At 38.4% G+C, this 21,151-nt stretch overlaps 1 protein-coding gene across 4 annotated transcripts in view; it reads right to left on the reverse strand.

The window, feature by feature from the left end:
• MOCOS (molybdenum cofactor sulfurase) overlaps positions 1-21,151 on the reverse strand; it is a 213,961-nt gene that overhangs the window by 26,870 nt on the left and 165,940 nt on the right. For all 4 annotated transcript variants that reach the window (XR_007200437.1, XR_007200438.1, XR_007200436.1 and 1 more), the window contains exons 7-9: positions 12,476-12,592; positions 9,358-9,801; positions 2,143-2,305 (exon numbers count right to left, since the gene is read on the reverse strand). Coding sequence is in view for 1 of the 4 variants with exons in the window: in XM_048289500.1 (XP_048145457.1) it covers positions 2,143-2,305; positions 9,358-9,801; positions 12,476-12,592 (724 nt within the window). In the remaining 3 variants the exon portion in view is untranslated. The remainder of the gene's footprint in view (positions 1-2,142; positions 2,306-9,357; positions 9,802-12,475; positions 12,593-21,151) is intronic.

Below are 21,151 nucleotides of genomic sequence, written 5' to 3' on the forward strand. Positions count from 1 at the left end.
ACACTGACCCATGTTTGTGAAGGGATAAAAGAAAAAAATAAACAAACAAATAATGCATTTAGACTGCGGGTAAGAGGAAAAAAATAAGTATTGGAACAACTTCCTACAGATTTATCTGCTCAGCACAAACAAACCCTGCTGGTTTGTATGTGCTCCCATCACTGTGCCATCTTAGGAGCAGTAAGCTCTGGAATAGACTCCCCAAGGAAAAGAGAGCCATTATCTCACTGTCAAGAACTTAAAAAAAATGCCACAGGTTGCAAGGACACCATGAGAGTAAAAAACAGTAGGACTGCTATAAAAGAGGTCCTAGACCACATCACGGGCTAGGACTTTGGTATCTAGAGTCATTATACAAAGAATAAAATTACTTCATTCTTACACACTGGCTGTGCCAAAGCAGGCTGTAAATAAATGGCAATGACATTCCTGTTAGAGCACACTGATCAATTACTTTTGGGCAGAGAAATGATCAACAGACTTGGACAATCACTTCTGTGTGGAAATGGTGCTCACTTTCATCAAAAGGAAGGCAAATGACAGTGAAAACTCCAAAAATGACACAAAAGGTAGAATTTAAAGGAAATTTCACCCTTGCACTATGGAAAGAGAGAGTAAATCTCAGTGTGAAGTGGGTACCTTGACTGTCATTTTTGTCTGAGAAAACCTCTTCCTGACTCCCTGAAGTATGTCAGTACAGGTGTTATTGACAGGTGAACATAGTAAGGGGTATGCACATGTCTGAACAAATGCTAGTAAGGAAAAAAAATGAAGAACAGACTCAGAATGGTCAGAAAGACAGAGAGATGGTAAGGAAATAAATTTCTAGAAATAATTAGTTCTGAAGCACTCGATAATTTAAAAGTTGTGGGAGAAGGCTGTCTGTGCAGCTGTACTACAAAAATCTGAGGTGCAAGGTGCTCCACATTAAATCTAAATGAATTAATGATAGATTTTCAAAGAAATAGTATGGAGGAGAGAGGGGGAAACAGCAGTGTGTGTGCCAGTGAGCAAGTCTGGAATCCCTAAGATGAGAGTAGATCGTGTTTGGGATTAGAAACACAGGAAGTAGCACATGATTAGTGGAAGTATCCAAATGTATGTTTTAGAAACCTATTTCAGACAAAACGAATCAAAGAGTTGGATTTAACTCTCTGGAGAGTGCTCAGACAGTTGGACAGGTCTACAACTCTAATGTACACACAGAAAAGAGATTGTAGTTACAGATCCACTCATATGGATTTCTAATAAAGGGTGAAAAATCTGAAGATAGGTTCCCTTGTTTTGCTCTAGCTGCTGAAAATGTGGGCACATGTATTATTAATGGTTAAGACACACAGGCTGAGTAAAAGTTGGACCCTGGGGAAATGATGAACATCATTCAGACACATGCAAAGTCAGCATTAGTAATGACTTTGGTGGAATACAAACCTGTTCCAGTGCTCAGTGCCAATGGCACTGTTATGAAAATAAATAATTTTCACCCCTGAGTAGCAAAGGGCTTTCTGTAACACTTTACATATTTTTTTTTTTTTCCCCTCATCAGAGAATAAAAAGGATTTTGATAATTCCCAGGAAGGTCAAACATCATGAAATATTTGCCTGCTAGTGCAAGTATTTAACCGAGTTAAATAATGTCTGGTCCTTATTTTAATTCATACTAATTTCCCCTGAAGACTCTACCCCTTTAATCCCACAGATGGAAGGAGGAAGAGAGATACAAAATGGGAAGGTTTTTGGCCAGGGTGTTTAATGTTAGACTTCTATTCCTACACCTTTGCAGCAATAACAATGCCTTCAGGCTATGGCACTTCATGCTATGGAGAGACATTAGTCAGTAGATTTCCACATCTGTCTGTTCTTTCTCCATCCTGGAGCATCCACTTTATGATTGCACATAGGGAGTCATTATCTACTCTCTGCCTACCCCAGCAACAAGTTAGGAACCCCCCCAGAGCTGCATATAACAGATTGGGCTTTCATTGCCCACAGCCAGCACAGAACTTGTCCCTGAAGTCCCAAGTAAGTCCCAAGTAAGCATGCACAGCATTCAGTAGTTTGGTGGGTGCATGCAGGTGTCCCTGCCTAGAAGTCTGACACCAATAAAGAAGGGAAGGAAAGGAAAGGATATTGTTTACTAACCTTCTGCCTGAATGACCATAATTTTTTGCTTCAGATCAATTGAGGGATTCACAAGACACAACCTTGGCTCCTGCTTCTGAGTCATGCAGACTCCATTCTGGTTTACAACCATCCAGTTTCGGTCATACAGCAAACCCTGGCTTCCTACCGGCCATTCTGTAACCTGGGAAGGCATTAGGAGGGGGTACAAGGGTTTAAAAAATGTTAGCTGCATTAATAAATTCATGCTGAAAAGAGAGGGGAAAGAATCCATTTACGACACTCATTGAAATCAGGAAAGCTTTTGCAAGCCAATGTCAGCTTTTTATGAGAGAAACCTTGATTGCAAATGAAAGATAAAGACATCACTGAACAAAGCTGACAAAACAAAATCAAATTACTCTGATTTGTTACATATTATCATACCGTTTAACAGAGCTATAAGAATAAAGAATCTCTGAAACACTCTGAAAACTGTCTTTAATTTTATACTCGTCCATTTTTAGGATCTGTTTCCCCAGCAATTTTTATTTAACTTAACAAAGTACAGAAATTTTATGGGAGTTTTATGAACTAAGGCAAAACCAAAGAAACAGCAGAAAAACTGTGAAATTCAAAATTCTGTTTTTCATAAAATGGGACCACTTTATCAATTAATCCATCTGAGAAAATCTCCACCACTGAAGCTTCTGGTTTAGCTGGGAGAATAATAGTTTCTTTAGATCCCCTAACAAAAATACACATTGTCTTCTTTGCTATCTGTTCTTCCACTACTTCTGTAACACTCTTTACATTCAATAGCCCATACAAGCATATTGTCCTTGCTTTCACATACATTTTTCTGGTGAAAAGAACATCTGTTTCTGATGCTACACAGATGGTAATCTTGAAATCCAAAAAGAGAGCAATTTTAGTAATGCCTTTGGGTGACATTAATATCTGCTTTCTTCTTCAGAATGTTAAAATATTAATACCATTCTTGTAATATAAAGCTGGCCATTTAAACATATTCTTCAGCTCACGTATGCTTTCTAGTCACAGTTGAATATGGAGAAAAGTTTACAGCTGAACTTGGTTGAATTCTTATAGAAAAGCTGAGTACATCTCACATGAATTAGCTGACAAAAGACTTTTTTGAGTAAAAGATATGTCAAGCACAGCCTGATGCTCTGAAGAAAAGCATGTCTAGAAGTACTGGTTAGATTAATTAAAAATCACATTTTTGTTTATCATATGATCAACCCAAAACTTGACAGAACCCAAAAGATCTCATTCTTAAAAACTTTTCCTGTGTTTATAAAAGCCTGCAGCAGCAGTTTGACACTGACAGTCTCACTATAGAAAGCTGGGGGCAGGCATGCTAGAACTGAAAATTTAAAGCACCAAAGCTGAACTCAAAATAATTTTGCCACAGTGCTACCAATTATATTGAATACAGAAAATGAAAAAAAAAAAAAAGAAAAGAAATGTGTTTTATCAACCTACTTCATTTATAATATTATTTGGCAATTTTTTTATGCAAGTGTGGATGAAAAATTCAGTGATAAATAGAAATTTTGAGTCTGACAGGGTCATCTGAAATCACATTATTCAAGTACCTCAAACTGTCAGCACCTCAGTTATGTGAACCTTTGCCCTGTCTTTTTTAGGAGAGGAAGCATAACCCTAAGACTGCAATATCAGCTGAAGAACACACTTTTGTTCTTAGTGGAAATTATTCTTTGGAGAGACCAGAATTTTTGGTTATCCTGTATAATTAGACTACAAAATGCATTTGAACAGCTGGTGATCATCTCAGAGCTGCAAGAATTTCCTGCTAACAAATCTCCCTTCCAAAAAAGAAGATCATTAATTGGTAATACATCCTCCTATGAATCCAACAGATCTTTACAGGATTTGCAAGATATAGAGAGCAGAATAAACTAAAAAAGCAGAAAAATAGAAAAAGAGCACAAAGGTTCTTAGTTCCCTATTGTAACATTCCATTGTTTTGGTTCCACTTCAGGATAGCAATCTTATTCAGGAAATAGCTTAAGTGTTTTCTTACCCCTTCATGGAAGGCAAGAGGTTTAATGAGCAAAACAAAACCTCTCTTTAGTCAGAGCTTCAGGTAGTTCTTACATGCTGTCAGGCACTAAAGGGTAAGCACAGCTAACTAGGTAGCAGATATTTGGATGCAATCAACACCTTCCACTCAAAATACCTCTGACAGGTCCAGAATAATGGTGACTAACTCCATGCTTCACTCACATCACAAATGTGATGCAGCACGTGACTACAGGTCCCCAGCCCATTTTTCGCCCTTCAGCTGGGTATTTGCCATTGTAGTGAGAGTCACACACATACCCTGCAGTGAGTCCCTGTCCTCTCATGGATGCCCTCTGTGCACTGTCAAGTGCCCAACTCCCTCTCCACTTTTCAGTTCACTGTATTGCACATGTTGCTAGGACTCTGCTAAAGAAAGTTGCAACAACAAAATAACTGTGTGCCCTGCCTTGGATGGAGAGTCACAGACAGCTCTGAACAGCCAGAGCTGACTCGTTGCTAATACTGACACTGGAGATGAGCATGGAAGAACACACTCATTTCTTTTCTCAGCATGTAGGCCTGTGGCCTGTGCACAGCATATCCTGCCCTTATTTCAAAGAGGCTGAAGGGGTTGTTAAACGAAGTAAAATAGAGCAGGTTAGCATACATGGCAGTGAGCAATACTGCATTGTATAGCTCGTAATGTGATTCCCTGAAGTTGCCTGGCCATCTCTGGCTCCTGAGACAAATTAAAAGTGGGAGGACAGAAGAAGAGCAGGGAGAGCATGGTTTTACTGATGGATACCGGCATACACGTTCATTCCAAGCATGGCAGGGGATGATGCATTCCAGCATCATTCAATATAAGGTCTTCTCTACCTGTCACAAGGATCATTGCATAATACAGCCAATACTTGGGATTGTCCTATCTGCTTTAGTCCACCTTTTCTTATCACAAAATAAAAATATCCACCGCAAAAACAGGTGGGGTTGTTTGGTTGTTTTGTTTTATTTCAGAATTTTCTGTAAAACATTTTGGGCTGCATTTCTCCCATAGTAACGGGAGTAACGTCACCATGAAGGCTACCACAGTTTTTGAACACATTAAAGGAATCACTAAAAAGGCTTTAAATTATCTAAGTTTAAAAATATTAGTGGTCTTACATACACTTTATCCACTGATCACTAGGAATTTGCATTGTATTTTAAATTAAAAGCTAGTTTGTCTTCTCTGTTGAGATGCAATTTTTTATACTCTGAAATCTACTGCAAGAATAATAAAGTTATTAATTAGTTATTAGTTTAAATTCCTAAACTCTTTCACTAGGCACATTGCATTATATAATTATGCAAAAGTCATTGACATGAGAGATGTTCCTGTTTAAAAATGCATGTTTAAAACACATTTTTATGTTGGAAAAAAGAAAGTGGTCTGGGATAGAGGTTGCTCCTCTGCTTTTCTCCATTAAATAAAATAATTGTAGGGAAGAGAAAACACATTTGAGAAGTTGAGTTAGAATATTCTGCCCTCTGCTTCCTGCACCATGTGTACAAAATCCATGGGACAACTGTGGATAGGGACTGTCCTGTGGCCAGGAACAATCTATAAAATGCTGCAGAAACCACCCGACCTGCAGTGAGCTGACAATCTTCATGCCAAGTTTCATCCTCCCAGCTGCCAAAGCACCCTGCACTCTCATTTTCTCTGGAGGTCAAGAACCTCTCATATTAAACCACTTAGAATAGAACAGAGAAATCAGAGTTTAGGAGAGGAGGAGATTATGTGACTCTAAAGAGGAGATCAAACAGCTGTGAGTTTGCACTCACATCCTCCTCAAGTTTGTCCTCCTGCCACTAATCATCTATCCTGCAACCAGCAAATCCGTGGGCAGATTTCACTGGCAGATGGGCTGGGTCCTGCACACATGGTTAGGTGGAATTTTCCACTGCGCATATTATTTTAGGAAAACTCAAGTGATCATGTAGTTACAATAAAGCCTAGTTACTACGCATGCTAAAGATCTGACCTCCCATACCAGCTGGAGGCCTGCACTTGAACCTACAGATCTATGGGCTTCCGGTCTCAAGTATCAAAGTATCACAAGGTGAATGAATTTTCTATAGCTCAGTATTTGAAGCACTTTTACCTTCTCACATCGGCTAGCTGAGAGTTACCCTATAACTGATAAACATGGAGATCAAATTTTTAATTGGGAAAATACTGTTCTAAATTTCCAGGAACTACAAAGCATCTAAAGCTATTTGAGATTTAGAACAAGACACTGAATTTCAATTCTTGGATTCCAATCAAAGACTAAAGAAACTACAAGCTACATGATTACTACTTCAGAAGTTTATGAGTTTCCTGAAGTAAGGAGATAATACAATGCTGAGTGTGAAGTCTGTATGAAAAAGACCACTAAACAAATGGCAAAAGAATAGTTTTGCATATGATTCAGTCTTTTCAAGATAAAGACTTAAGATTCTGGTATAATCAATATTTTAGAAGGCAAAATGATTTTCAGGATTTGATTCCATTTAATTGTGGTAATCTTTCCTCTCTAGCATGCCTTGCTTCAAACTCCAGTCCATGTGGCATGCATTGTTTTCCTGTTTCAAGGTTATACAGGCTGAAGTTGCAGTAATGACATATAAAGACATATATGTATATATAGATATGTATTGGAGGTTAGTGCACTCTGCAGTTAGCTAGGGCCTGGGTCCTGGCAGCCATGGCTTCCTATTCTACTCTTACCCATTGGGAAGAGACTAAGCCACTTGGTGATTTAGAATGGGATTAACTGAGTTTTAAAGTTCATTTTACAAATGGTGGTCTGTAAGTTGGCATTTTTACCTCTTCTATAGGCAGACAATGAAATTGGCAGATCTTTCACATACTGGCTATAAACATATGACAGGTCTAGAAATGCCAGTCAGACTTTTGGGAAGAAAAATCATGAAGAAAGTCTGGTGGACAGGAAGACGGTCACAAAAGCAAACATATTTTTTGTGGGGATTTACTTCAATATGAAAAAACTCATGAAAGTTAAAATACTCTTTTGACTTCAATTCCTGGCCTGGTGTCCCAATGCAGTAAAAGCTCTTTCCCAGTGGATTTGTTTGGTCAACTTCTACTGTGCTTTCATATGTCCCCATGTATCTCCTATGAACCACATGGAAACCATGTGGAAATGCAAAAAATTAATTTTTAAGAAGACGAGGGGAAGAGCTAAATGCTCTTTATAGTGAAATTCGAGTCCCTTCGAATTTCTTCGAAGAAAGAAGAAATTAACCTTACACTAAATCCAGTATTTATTTAATTTTCTGTTACTCTTTGGCAATACAGGCTCTAACAGTACTTAGATTACAGTGTTCTAATGGAGCTGAGGCTTTGTCATAAAAACAAAATCAAAACAGACTTCAAAAATTACTCTAGACATGCAAAATTAAACCTCATAATGTAGTTGCAGTTTTTATATCTATTTTTAAATTATTCAGATCAGCTAGTGTTAGCTGCATAATCCAAGTTGCCTTGGATTCCTCTTGCAGGCAATGAAAAGAAACAGAAATATCCAGGAACAATTTATTTCTTCTACTGCAGATGCCTATTGTACGATAAAATAAAATAAATAGCATATATAATAAATAAATAAATAAAATAAATAAATAAATAAATAAATAAAAAGCAGGTATCCATCTCTCACTGCTTACAGAACAGTGTCTAACTTGTAGAGGTGGAAGCTGAGGTAAGGTGAGCCCTGTTTTCACTCTGGGCCCATTAACACATGCCTGGCACAAGCACTATGCATGAGGCATGGGGATTTCCTCCCCCCATATAGAATTCCAGTCCTGTTTGCCAGAGAGTACCAGGTTTGTGTGAATTTATCACCTAGAGCTGTTTCCCCTCATAGAGCTTGAAGAGGAGAAACCCAGCTCAGCTTGTGGGGAAACATAAGCTTTCTTTCATGCTGAGGTATGTCTTACCTGCTCCTGGGCACAATCACTTCAAAGCCTTCCCAGTGCTGAATGTTGTGGCATGTATCTCACAACACCAGCCTGCATGTCAAAAATAGAATTTAACCCAAAGGCATCTGAATACTGCCAACGTATTTCAGCAACTTCTATACTGGGCTTCTGTAATACAGCTATAAAAACTGCAACACTTAAACAAAGGTTAAAAAATTTTCACATGAAATGGGCAATTAATTTGATTTTCTAAACAGTTTGATCTAGTAGGAGGTTAATAAGGGGTGGAAATAGTTTTTTCGAGTCTCATTTAATGCTCAGGATTGTGCCTCTGAATTAAAGACATCATAAGCCAACCCAAGTTTAAAAATACAGATGTTTTGCTGATCATTTAATAGTGTTTAATTGCCCAACCTCTCTGCATTGAGAAAGAAAAAAACCAAAACATGATCAAATCAGCTGAAAAACCCTATTTGAAATGCAGGGGATTCATCATTGGATTTGACCCCAATTTTCTCTCAGATGTGAGACACTGACCTACACCAGTAAGTTTTCGCAGAGAAAGTTATACCATTATTGATATTCATGAAATCACTTCCCAGTATGGTACTAAGCAGAGCGACATTCTAGGTCATGTGTGGGCCATGCACCTATTTCATCATGCATTATTTAAAAAAAAAAAAAAAGTCACAGCTAAGGTGATGATATTATTAACTTGGTAAAAAAGCAATTAAAATTTTCAAAGAGTGAACTTTCAAATAGTGCAGCAACACTTAAATGTCATATTTCTGTTGCAAATGTATTTTTAATGATAACATTTCTTTGTAATGTAAATCAGCCGCCTCTCAATTATAACATGTTAATCAAGTTATTTCTCAATTGCTGCCTACCCATCAATGCCTACGAGTCCATCAGATGTCATTCTGTAAAAGCATACTAATTATTTGATTATATTTTAGTCAAGTTTTGCAAAACCAACTATTTTCTTCAAGACAGCATATTATGTGCAGATTTGCCTGTTGTGGGGGAGGGGAGAACAGAAGACACATCCCCCTGCCCTGTACCTTCAGCCCAATTGAAAATCCTTCAAGGTAGCCTAACATGTAGGACTTGATCCCAGAAACTGGAAAAAAGGAAGCATGGGTACCCACACACTGCTTCCTACTATCTCATGCACGTGTGTCTGAGGAAAAACAAAAGGCTGAGCTGAACAAATGCTTCCAAATAGTTCAAAGCACGTACCTCAAATGCAGAGCAGGATTTGATTGGGTAGAGGTAAATTTTGGTGACAGTGATGGGCTTGCCACCTTTCCTACACGTTGGCACTGCAGTCTCAGAAACAGCTGCCCTTATGCTTTCTGCCTCAGGCTCCAGTGGCTGCCAGCTGCCAGTTGCCTCTGTCTCAAATGGATTATTCCTGAGTTCTCCGTCCGAGACTTGCAGTATTGGAGACAATTTATCTGCACTGTTAAAAGAAAGGTGCTCATCTGGAACAGACTCTGTCATCAGCTTTGTAACAGACTGGAAAGGAATCTCAGCATCCGATTTGGAGAGTCTGGTGGCTATGATGAAATTCAAAAATGTCTGTGCATCTTCAAAAGAAGACATGTAGCCAAAGGATATTCTCACAGAACCAGTGGGACGTCCATCAACTAGGTCTATATTATCTCCACAGACATGGCCAGCCTAGTTTGAAGTAGGAAGAAAACCAGAGAGCTGTCATGAAGTTTGCTTTATTTCTCTCTAACTTTACCTAGTTATTAGTGAGTATCTTAATTCTAACCCAAAAAACTATTGTAAAAAATACAAGATTAACTCATCAATACAGAAAGAAAATGGAGAAAAACCCCACAATCATCTTATGATTTACTCAGACTCTGAAGAAAATAATTTTGAGCTGCTTGTCGTATCCTACTCTAGGGGAAGAGATACTTCTCAAGACATATCAAGAATCCCTAAAAGGTTGTATGTCCCATGATTGTTAGCTAGGACAATCCCCAGGCATATTCCAGTCTCACCTGCCTAGTTCACTGGGATTTAAACTGTGATATTATGTTCAGATAAGTGAACAAAGCATGAGACAGATGATTTTTCTGGGGCAGTTTTCTTGATATTCACTGTCAGAAGAGTTCCATTTTATACCATCAGTGGCTTATTCATGGCTTGCGTTAAACAGTCCAAACAGCAGAGAACTAACTCATCTGGGATGTCAGCAAAGCAAAGACTTGAATCTAGAGCTCAGACATCCGAAGTGACATTGGAATACTCATCATGTCTGTCTTGTTGATCCAGTCAACTCATTGCTTTCAGGATGGAGAGAACTAGTCTTTCCTCTAACACTTCCTCCTTTGAAGAGCACAAGTTTCCACTTGAAAAACTTTTGCTGAAAAATTCCTTGATTGCCCTATAGTGACCTCCATGAAGATACACATGTTAATATGTCTCTCATACAAGACTCTACGGAAAACTCTCCCTTAAGAGCAAAAGTTTCTCATTCTTTAAGTGAGTCAGTGAGTGCTGCCACTCACCACCAGTGAAGCAAGCTAGAGTCCATCCATTTAATATCTGCTCACCAATGGACATAGGATTTAGTCCTAACTCAGCATCCTATTCCCTAAGTGCAGCAGCTGTTGGGTTTTTTCCTCAGAATTTAATTTATTTACACATTTCTGTTACATTAAAAATGGAAGTGTGAATAGTTTATTTACATGAGGCCTTTCCTTAAGCAAGAAATGTCACAGTACAGTGAACACAGATGCCATTTATGCAAGGAGAAATAAAAACCCTACATCTATGTCAAAGCATGCAACACAGTAGTAAATATTTTAATGCAGTGTGATGTAGGTTTTATCCTTGACAACAGAGCAGAATCAACATTTGCAAAATTAGGTTGCATCTGTTAATATACCCTTCTGTAACCCTTCTGCCAAGTATTGCTTGATTGACTGAGGAGAGAGGTTCCTACTGTGCAAATAAGTGAACGAGCTCCTACATAACATTCTAAGAAAACTAACCACACTTCTCCAGGGACCCTTGAGGACAGAAAGTCCTCCCTCACAGCCATTTTATCATGTAAATCTTCATCAGGGAAGGAAGAATACAGACAGCGCCCTGGGAAAATGTGAAACTGAAGTATATGTGCAAATGATGTGATAAAAGATGCCTTCCTCTATGCAGTAATGTTGTCAATAACTCATCCTGATCTTTCTCAAGGCACTGATGGGAATGGAATGTCCCAAAAAAATGACTGTGTAACTGTACCACCTCTTTATACAACCTTTGGCAGATTAAGTGTCTCTCCATAAATTTAACTTTGGCCTATCCCCATGTAAATGATACAGATCTAAAAGAAGTCACTCACTCCTTAGCAAAATCCTCCTTGTATAAGGAGACCTAAGAGCATTGCAGGTAGTTATTTGGCATTTTTCATTTCAGTAGAAGGGTAGGCTCTTTTTTGCTTTCTCAGAGGAGAGAGCTTCCATGGTAAATCAAATCACCATTTTGCCCAGGAAGTTTTTAAAGAACTGCAGCAGCCTTTAAGTACTTGTGCTATCAGTCCTGCATGTAAATGTGTTTGCAAAATTATCTATATGTCTCTGTGAATTTATGAGGGAGCTATAATATGATTACAGCCATTAGATTTTTTTTACCTTTTGAAGAACACCATTAATAAAATTTTTGATTGTTCTGAATTAATTTACTGTAATTTCAAACTCTGACAAATATGCAGACAGGAAGCCTCCTCCACTTCACTGTAATACATCCTGCTATATATCTTTTAATGATAGCTTATGGAAAACATTAGTAATCTTGAAAACAGTCTTTACACTCATATTCTAACAACCTAACACACCAGTAACCTAAGTAGATGCCATCTAAATTTACTTCATTCTCTGAGATTCACTGTGTATTTGCCTTTATTGTTTCCTGTCCAGTTTGCACATGTATTTTAAACTGTAACACCCAAGACCAATAGGTCTACACGACTTGAACATTATTATGTACAACAATTAATTAAGCATACTTAAAGAAAAATATGAGAGGAATTGTCCAGGAACTTCTGTTCTTCTGGAAGTCTGGATGTCATGCAATTCCAAAACCAAAAAGAAGCCCCAATTTCCTATTTTCCAATGAAATAATAACAAGCAACACATACTTCTCTGGGTCCATCAAATGATTTTGTTTCAATACCTTATTTCAATGAACTGAATTTCAGTTAATTTAGTTCTTTAACAAGGCAAGTGATTTTAAAGTTCATAGAAAGCAAATCAAATTTGTAAAGTCACAGAGACTCAAAACTGTGGGACATGATACACTTACTTTAGCTTTTAAATTTTTCTAATCAGATGTAGAAACTAACCTGCAGGTTCCTTTGGATGTCCTCATTGCTTATGTCCAAATGCATCTGGCAGGCTCCCGTGTTACAGAAACAGCCTGTGCGAACATGTATGTTGTGGAGACTGGCCATGCTGTCCACCTTCCCAATTCAGCAGAAGATATAGGAGAAGAAAGAAAAATAGACATTTTAAAGTTGTGGTCAACAAGGTACAATGTTTTAAAGGTAGAAATCAATGGAGGTAAATGGTGTCTCTAAACAATTAACAACTTACTGTCGCTTTTACCCTTCACATACAGATTTAGTATTTTTCAACTTTGTTATTTCAGCTAGAAGAACACAGTGGTAGAAGCAGAGATGTCTACCTTAGCACTGAGAGACTACTACACACAAAACACCCATTCAGGTCTCGATCCTGTAAATGCCAGTACATCTGCTGAATTTTCAATCTGTGAACAGGTTTATTCACATCAGTACTGCTCATTACAGACCTGCAGCCAGGTGTTACTCGGTGTCTTGACAGAGCCACCACCTGCAGCTGCATCTGAAGAGACTGAAGAGAATCCTGGGGCACCTTTTCAGGTAGCTAAAGAAAAGCTTGTGCTCCAAGAATCTGAAAATGTAAGTCCTCATTATAGAAACTGAGGGCATCTGTGGGATTTTGGCACCCAAGTGCCAGAAGGATCAGCCCCTCAGTAAGCAATAGCATCTGCCAGGACAGGGAATGAACTGGAATGTCTCCTTGTGTCTGGCACATACAACCCCCCAATCTACCAAGTCCCTGGTGCATTTCTTCCTTGTGCTGTTAGGTATTACACCACTTCTTCATCATCCCATATAAATAATGAATGGGCAGAAATACAATACTTGATGACAAACTAGCATGAATAAATGATGGGAAGGAATGAAAATGATGTGCAAAGAGAACAGAAGAACATGCTCATATGTGCCTCAGAAGGAGACATATATATGCGTGCACTGGGAGGACAGCACTGCAAGGGATACGGATTGTCAGGGTTTCATAGCACAGCACATGGCAAGCGCACCACAGGGATCCTCTTAGCACAGCTAAGAAACCATGGAAGCTCACTGCAGGGACCTGGAAATGCTTTATATTGATTTCAAAAAGCAACAGCTGCAGCTGATAAGATTAGTTGAGCTAACACCAGTTATTTGGAAAAATGATAAACATTCCTGGTGAAGACTGCAAGAAAGGACAGCCAAATGCATGAAATCTGACCCCATCTCTACCACAGGCTCCCAGAACAACCTTGCACAACTTGCATTAACCCCTCTCTGCTTCTGCTCCTTTTCTATGGAAGGAGAGCTGAGAGCTCTGTTAATGACCACCCTGCAGATTCAGGAGACTCCACTGTACCACTGACAGAATCCTCCATGCACGAAGCTCCGGCTCAGCTGGATGCACAGCAACAGCTCAGCCTAAAGGGGCAGGAAAGGGAGTGTCAACCAACTCATACTAACCACTTTCCTAACTGTGAGCTCTTGCTTAGTCTGAGGTATCAGTATAAATGTTCAACATAGCTTCTGTAGCTGGCTAAACCTCTACTGGCTTTTATTATTTTTAACATAAATTCCCTCTGCACAGGATAATGGCCCAATACATATACCAAACACTTTCTGGTATAATTCCATCTATCCTCTGTCTTGACATATCAATCTTCTATCTTCTGACATCTCTAACTGTGTAAGGTGCCAAGCACCTTTAAAGTCACTATCTCAGCAGCTGGAAAAGCCAAGCATTCTGTAAGAGCTTACTCCATGCTGAAGTAATTCAACCTAAATACTATTTAGCCCTGCTAAAAGCAGTTCAAACAGAGCTCTTATTCTTTTTTCATGTGTGGGGCACAAGGGTCTCAGCACAAAAATGTGCTGTATCTACAAAGACTCTACATTGCTGTAGTGCACAAGTTCTCAAGTTCACATTTAAATATGTTCTGCACCACCAGTTCAGTTCAAATTTGTTCAGTTCTCCAACAGAGATATAATTAAAATAACTCCATATATACAGACTTGGAAAGCAGAGAATACAATTAGCTCCAAGATCCCTGTTGATGATTAATGCCTTGGAGAATATCTTGTGTTTAAAGCACGTTTCTAAATTGAAGTTTTAGTAAAAGGCATCTGTTGAGAGAGACTGTTGTAGTGTCTCTAGCTTTGTTTTGTCAGAAGACTTCAATATGGGAACAGTGACATTTTCTTGACGTCTTTTTTCATTTAGATGAGAACAGTTGTCATTCTGCCGTAGCATGGTTTGTCATGGTGCTAGTGACTTGTGGGCGGATCTGTCATTCTGTTAATGATGACAAGCAAGGCAAAAATCATGACATATATCACTACTGAAATCGTACAGTTTGGGCTTATTTACTCAGTATACAAAAAGCCTTAAAATATATAATCTTTTTACTATTAATACTTTTTAAAAGAAATGTTCCTGGGGCAGCCTTTTAAATCAAAATGTATATGGTGTAATGAAGTTTCCATGACACATCTTCAAGGAATTACAAACAAGATTTTTAAAATTATTTTTTAAATTTTGTCAAATAAATTATTACTGTTATTTAATGAACAGTAGCTCCATTCTAGCCATTCAATCCAATCCTCTTGTACAATAATACTTTAATTATAATATATATTAATCTGTACATTAGACAAGGACTACTGAGACATAAAAACATGATCATTAGAGGAATATGGGAATTGTGATTCAGGGAAAAAAATGTAAGTTATGAATAGCTTTACTATTAACTGAAGTTCATTATCACCAATGTGATAATGTGCACAGATCTTGGGAATACAATGCACACTTTTCACTGGAAACAATGACACCATGTAAAGAAGCAGTAAAGGCAGCACTGCAAAAATATCTGTCCCTTGAATAGATGCTTGGTTTTCCCTTGGACATATGTTTTGATTTCCTCTTGTTTAGTTTCACCCTAGAAATACACTACTTGGGGAGTTAATTTAATCTCTCTCTGCAGTGCTACCACATAGCAAAACAAATAGAACATAAAACATCTGTTACAGTTATTTCGATGAAGAAAAGCTTCCTTAAATAAAACACATCTTTAAAATTGCCATAAGGAGCAATGATGGATATTGAGCTCAGGGTTATGAAATACAGAACGTCACTTGCAGTTCTGTCTGTAACAGCAGAGGCTGACTTTTGGGAGCCAGGAATGTGTTCATCAATGAAGGCACAGAAGCATGAATGGTGCTAATGATAAGTACACAGTTTAATGTACTTGGATTGTCAGTTTTGGTGATTCCCTGGATGTGATATTTGGAACTATTGTGTCTTGGTCTTGATTAAAGACTACAATTAAACTGCAAAACAAATGCAGAAATCTTGCAGCATTTTTACTGATTTCAGCCAGTGAGGACATGGCAATCAAGCCATCATGCTATCTTAGAGTCCCTTCTATCTCAGAGCCCTTTGGTATTCATTACTTTTTCCAAGGCTCTTTACTGTAGACCTGGCCCTGTAGGTTGCTTCACACCCCAACACTTCCAGTGTCACATTGTCTTAATTTTTGACAAGCAAAATGTGCTTTTCACACTTCCAAGCCACGGCCTTCAAATTTAATAAAGATACAGAAATGAAGTTTGCCTAAACCAATTTTTTAAAACTGTTATTTTTTTTCCATCAGTGAGCTTTCCTTCAGCATTTCCACACTGATCAAATGTTCACATTTGGATTTTTTTTTCATAGTGCTCTATCTAATAAATACTTTTTTTTTTTTTTAAGTATATAAAAAATATTGAAGTGGAGAGCTTTCCCCCCTCCTCACTTTAATGCATTACCCTACTGTAGTCCCCTCTTGGAAATTTGGTATTTTAGTTGACACTCATTAGCTGGAAGGTTCTGAGAAGAAATGACATTCTGGTGTGTTCTGCTTTCCCATTTCCTGTCACACAATTGCACTGGTGACTTCTCTGCATTTGCTAAATGACTGACTTCTGCTGTCCATTCACTTCAGGGCCCCTGGGGCGCTCAGTGAAAGCTGTAAGCTTTTCTCTGGCTTCAGGTTCCATTGAAAAAGTCTGAGAATGATACTTGCTGGAAGTACGTATATACTAAATGAAAGTAAAGATTTACAAATAGCACATAATTTTGCATTATTTCTAATCAATTAAGTCTAAGACTTTCACTAAGAATGATGAATGTTTTAGAAACCCTGCTGAAGTCATTCCCATAGGATGCAATTCTGTAGCTCTTATTCAAGCAAGTACTTATTTGTGTAAGTTATCTCACTGAGTATCACAAGAATTATTCACATGAACAAAGGAAATTGTTATAATACATCATGAGGTGTTCTGAAAAAAAAAATCATATAATTCAGTACTGGCAAGTACTGTCCTTCAGGAACTGGGATTAGGACTTCTCATTCTGCTTTCTACAATGCCAATGCCCAAATATCAGAGCAGTTTGTCTGTCTGATGGATTTGCTCATTACAAGAATTTCACTGCACACCACTGATGGCTGGTTATAAAACAGGCTTCATGACGCTGTTCTCCACATCCACTGGTAAATTAATTCACTGATTCATGGCATGGAATTGGAGAGAAAGTAAGCTAGCTCTTTCTGTCATCCAGAATTTGACTGTGAAACGCTGTTGCTGATGCAAATGTGTACTTAATCTTGTTTAATACAATTTAATAAGAAGTAGGTCAGAAGGAAAAAAAAAAAATCAGTACTTGTTACCAAATCATTAAGTGGGGGGGGAAAGCATTTTAGTTGAGTTACAGTATCATTAATTGTTTTAACTGCATGGTTTTCGGCAACAAAGGCATTTTTTTCCATCTCAGAGAAATAATTTCTCTGTGGGCAGATTCCCTCAGTATTGAGGAATCTGATCCTCTCCTCTTTTTTGCCTCTCTAGTTGTAGACAATGGTTTAAATTAACTGAAGAGAGGATGTATATCTCTATTCAGTCTTCATCCATTCATTGCTTACTCTGACCAAAATCCCTTTGGTAGAAGGCAGTGAAGTATTAGACAGAGATATTGAAATTTACTGAAATTGTCAAGTTCAGTGTCCTGATAGTATAAATGCCATCTTATCAGGAAACCTGCAGTCAATGTGATAATTTTCTCAGCTACTTTTGAAGACAGCCAAATAGCAGGTAAGATTGCATGGGATAGAAGCAGACTGAGAAACATCAGCATAATTCAGAATATGTGGGTTGCCACTCTGCAGGCACTCTCACTTAGAAGATGCCATATACATAGTGAACTGCAGGTTCTTCATGCTTAAAGGAGTAACAATAATTTTACATTTCTGAGAACCAGAGGCTAAAAGACTTCCTGGGGAGGGGGTAGCTATAAAAAAGAAATGTAACAATGAAACACAGTCTTGTTAAGGGATGCTTAACATTTTTTCAACTGCTTTTTTCTTTCCTTCTGTATATGCAGCGAATTTGGCATGGACTTATTTGAACATATGTAAACTTAGTGAGTCCACAATCCAACTATGTGAAACTGAACAGACTGATGAATAGGCTAAACATCTTTCCTTCTTTGATTTGGTATCTTAATGGCCATAGGTCTCTCCAATCAGTGATACCTTGTCTTCCATTTTTTGTGGGTTTTTTTCCTCCAGTTCAAGCTGCATTCACTGACAATGAAAACCTGGTTTGCTAAAATGATATCAGGCAACAGATGGGTTTCAGGAAGAAAGCAAAGTAAAGGATCTCAAGCCCCCTGTGGTTTCCTAACTGACTTCAACAAAGCATCCTCTTGTGAGTCATAGAAAAACATCTGTATCTGTACATCCCATTGAGCATCCCCAGCTATTTTGTAGGCTAAAGGCTTTCGGTCAAACTGCTGCTAGTCAGAAATGTGAAAGCCAGAGGAAAACTACACAGAAGGCTAAGCTATAACTCATATCAAGAGGGATAAAAGGGGAATGTAGCAGACTAATACAAGTGGAAACAATGCCTAGAAATAAAAATGTGCAGTGCATGATACTGAAAGTCTAGTGACATAGGTTTAATTCATGTCACAGTTAAAATCTTCTCCACCTTTTCCTCTTTCTTTTAAAGCAGTTAAATCCTCTTCTGTCTGTATTTAACCCCTGAAAACAGGGATAATAGAACACAGGGAGGTTGTGGGGTCAAAATCTCATATTACTTTAATTACAGCCACAGGATCCTATACAGTAGTGTGGTGGGGTAGAGGGGTGTGGGGGCAGGAAGAAGAGTAAAAGAGAAAAAGGAAGCAGAGTAGTAGAGAAGGTGGGGCCAGGCTCTTTTGTCTTCAAAGGATTCAGATGATGGACTGAAACTAGACACTGCATGCATTCAAAAGCAGCTGATCTGCTTTTACCAAGATGAAGGCAAACGGAATCCAGTGGAAGCTGTCAAAAGTGCAGTTCTTCTCCTGCTATCATGTGCTCTCTTTTCACATTTCTCCCATATGACAAGGTCTGTAGTTTAGAGCCACAGTTTGGCCCTGTTACCAAACAGAAAATCTTTAGCCTCCCTCATTCATCTCAGATTCTTTCATCTGAACAACTATAAGCATCTTTCTTTTATCTCCTTTCGTTTCCTTAGCAACGTGCAAGGACACTCCAGAGAAACACTGTCAGGCAACACGTTCAGTCTAGTCTTTCATGAAGCTTTCCAACCTTGATCAGCTCTGATGTGCAGTTTAATAGTAGGCAATTTCAAGCACACTAACTCACATGTGTCTTTGTCCTCCTGCAATGAGACATTACAGAAAGAACTCAGCCTGTACTCTGTCACTACTACCTCAGCAAGAAGAGAGCTTCATTACCTACTAACTAGGTTTGCATTTCTCACATTGAGCCTCTAAAATTCAGCACCTCCTTATGTTCAGTCAGTGACCCCTTGCCTAGATCAACACCGTTGCCTCCTATGTTGTGAGCTCCTTTTTGTAAGGGCTGTCTTTGAGCACCCAGTGCCGTGTCATGAAAGCAAAGATCTGGACTGTAATGATTTCTTGCCAGTTTGAAGAAATAAGGTGCCATTTATTGACATGCCAGTGTGGTTTACTTCACTGCTGCTATCTTCCTGGTCCAAGACATCCACAGCACAACTGGAAACTAATTGGAGCCAAAGAAATCAGTATATGTTCAACAGGAATCTTCACAAGAATCTTTTTGTCCTTATCATCCTGTTTGCATTCTATTATGCTGGTCCATCTGCCCTTCCTGGCTTCCTGAAATCAATGGCTAAATCCATAGCTAAAATCAATAGTGAGTAATCACCTCAGCAATTTTTAGGTAGCTATTGGGAAGATGGCCAAAAATCCCATTAAGCAAGTTAGAGAACACTTTTCTTTCCCTAACTCATCAAAATTAATATAATAAGTGGTTATGCTTCTAAAAGCATTAGTGTAACTAGCTCAGAGTCATATGACCATTGCTGCAAAGACATTCTTAGCTGGAATTAAAAAATGCTGGATTTCCATTTTCTGTGGCCCAGATGAAAAAATGCTGCACTTACAAAACTGAATTATTGTTTTACACAGAACTAAAAAGAAACAGATGGGAAAAAAACCATAAAAGAATTAAATATGAAGAGCAGCAAAGATCTCTTGCTTAATAACTTTCTATGAAGACTTATTTCAAATAGATTAAATGAAGTAGGAGGTATCCCCCATCACTGCCCACTTTTTTCATATTGTGGCATGACTTTCCAGATGAGTACTGACAAGTAGTACCAGGCTTTGGTCAATCTGATCCAATTGACCTGGTAGCAACTTCCATTTCCCATCAGCAACATGGGAAATGCTGCAGCTTGTTTCTTTCCTTCACTCCTGTCGTTCACATGTTGCCATTGCTTTTATTCTGTACCTATGCACCATGTGTACAGTGGGCTGGAGATGATCTTCTAGTGCAACTAAAAATATCTAAGACACAAACAGCAATTATTTCAAGAAATCGACCCACTTCAGGTATTGCCTGGTCGCTTTTATCAGGTAATGATAAGCAGTGATATGAATATGTATTGAACCAGCTGTGTGTATATACAAATGTATCCGCCACTTGATATCTGAAGATTTGACAGTATTTAACATATTTTCTCTCCACTCCTGTGAGGTGAGAGTAAATTGGGAAGATAAGGCATTGAATCCCTCAAGGTGACACTGAAAGCCTACAGCAGGAGAGCATTTTACCTGGCTGTTTGTGGGTCCTGGTTACTAATCTAAGTCCAGCTAAACAATTACTTAAGATATTACTAAAGGAAAAGGAAGCTTTTAAAAGAGAATATTGTGCAACTAAAGCAAAGAAAGTGTACTTGCAGTATGAAGGCTCTTCCAGAACCAGCTATCACCATGATATTTACCTAAAGCAGCTACTTTTTTGTGCATTTCCCATCCTGCCTCACACCCCTTTGTCCCATGTTACTTTTGTTTGCAGATCTGTTCAAATACAAACTGATGGAATAACTTCTACCTGCATATACAGCTCTGTCTCTTCTCTCATCACACCTCACCCATACAACACTGCTTCATGCTGCTTGTCCGATTCTTCCCTGCCTTGGATATCTGAAATCCTCTTTTTTCTGCTTTTTTTCCCAAACTGGTGTGTCTTTCTTTGCCCAATACATGTAATAATGGACTTTAGCTGCACTGTGAGAAATTTATTTTAATTACTAGGAAATATTTTGTAGTACTGACTATAGCTAAGTTCCAGAACAAATTGCTTCTGGTAA

This window comes from Corvus hawaiiensis, chromosome 30, assembly GCF_020740725.1.
Source record: "Corvus hawaiiensis isolate bCorHaw1 chromosome 30, bCorHaw1.pri.cur, whole genome shotgun sequence".
NCBI classification, from domain to species: domain Eukaryota; kingdom Metazoa; phylum Chordata; class Aves; order Passeriformes; family Corvidae; genus Corvus; species Corvus hawaiiensis.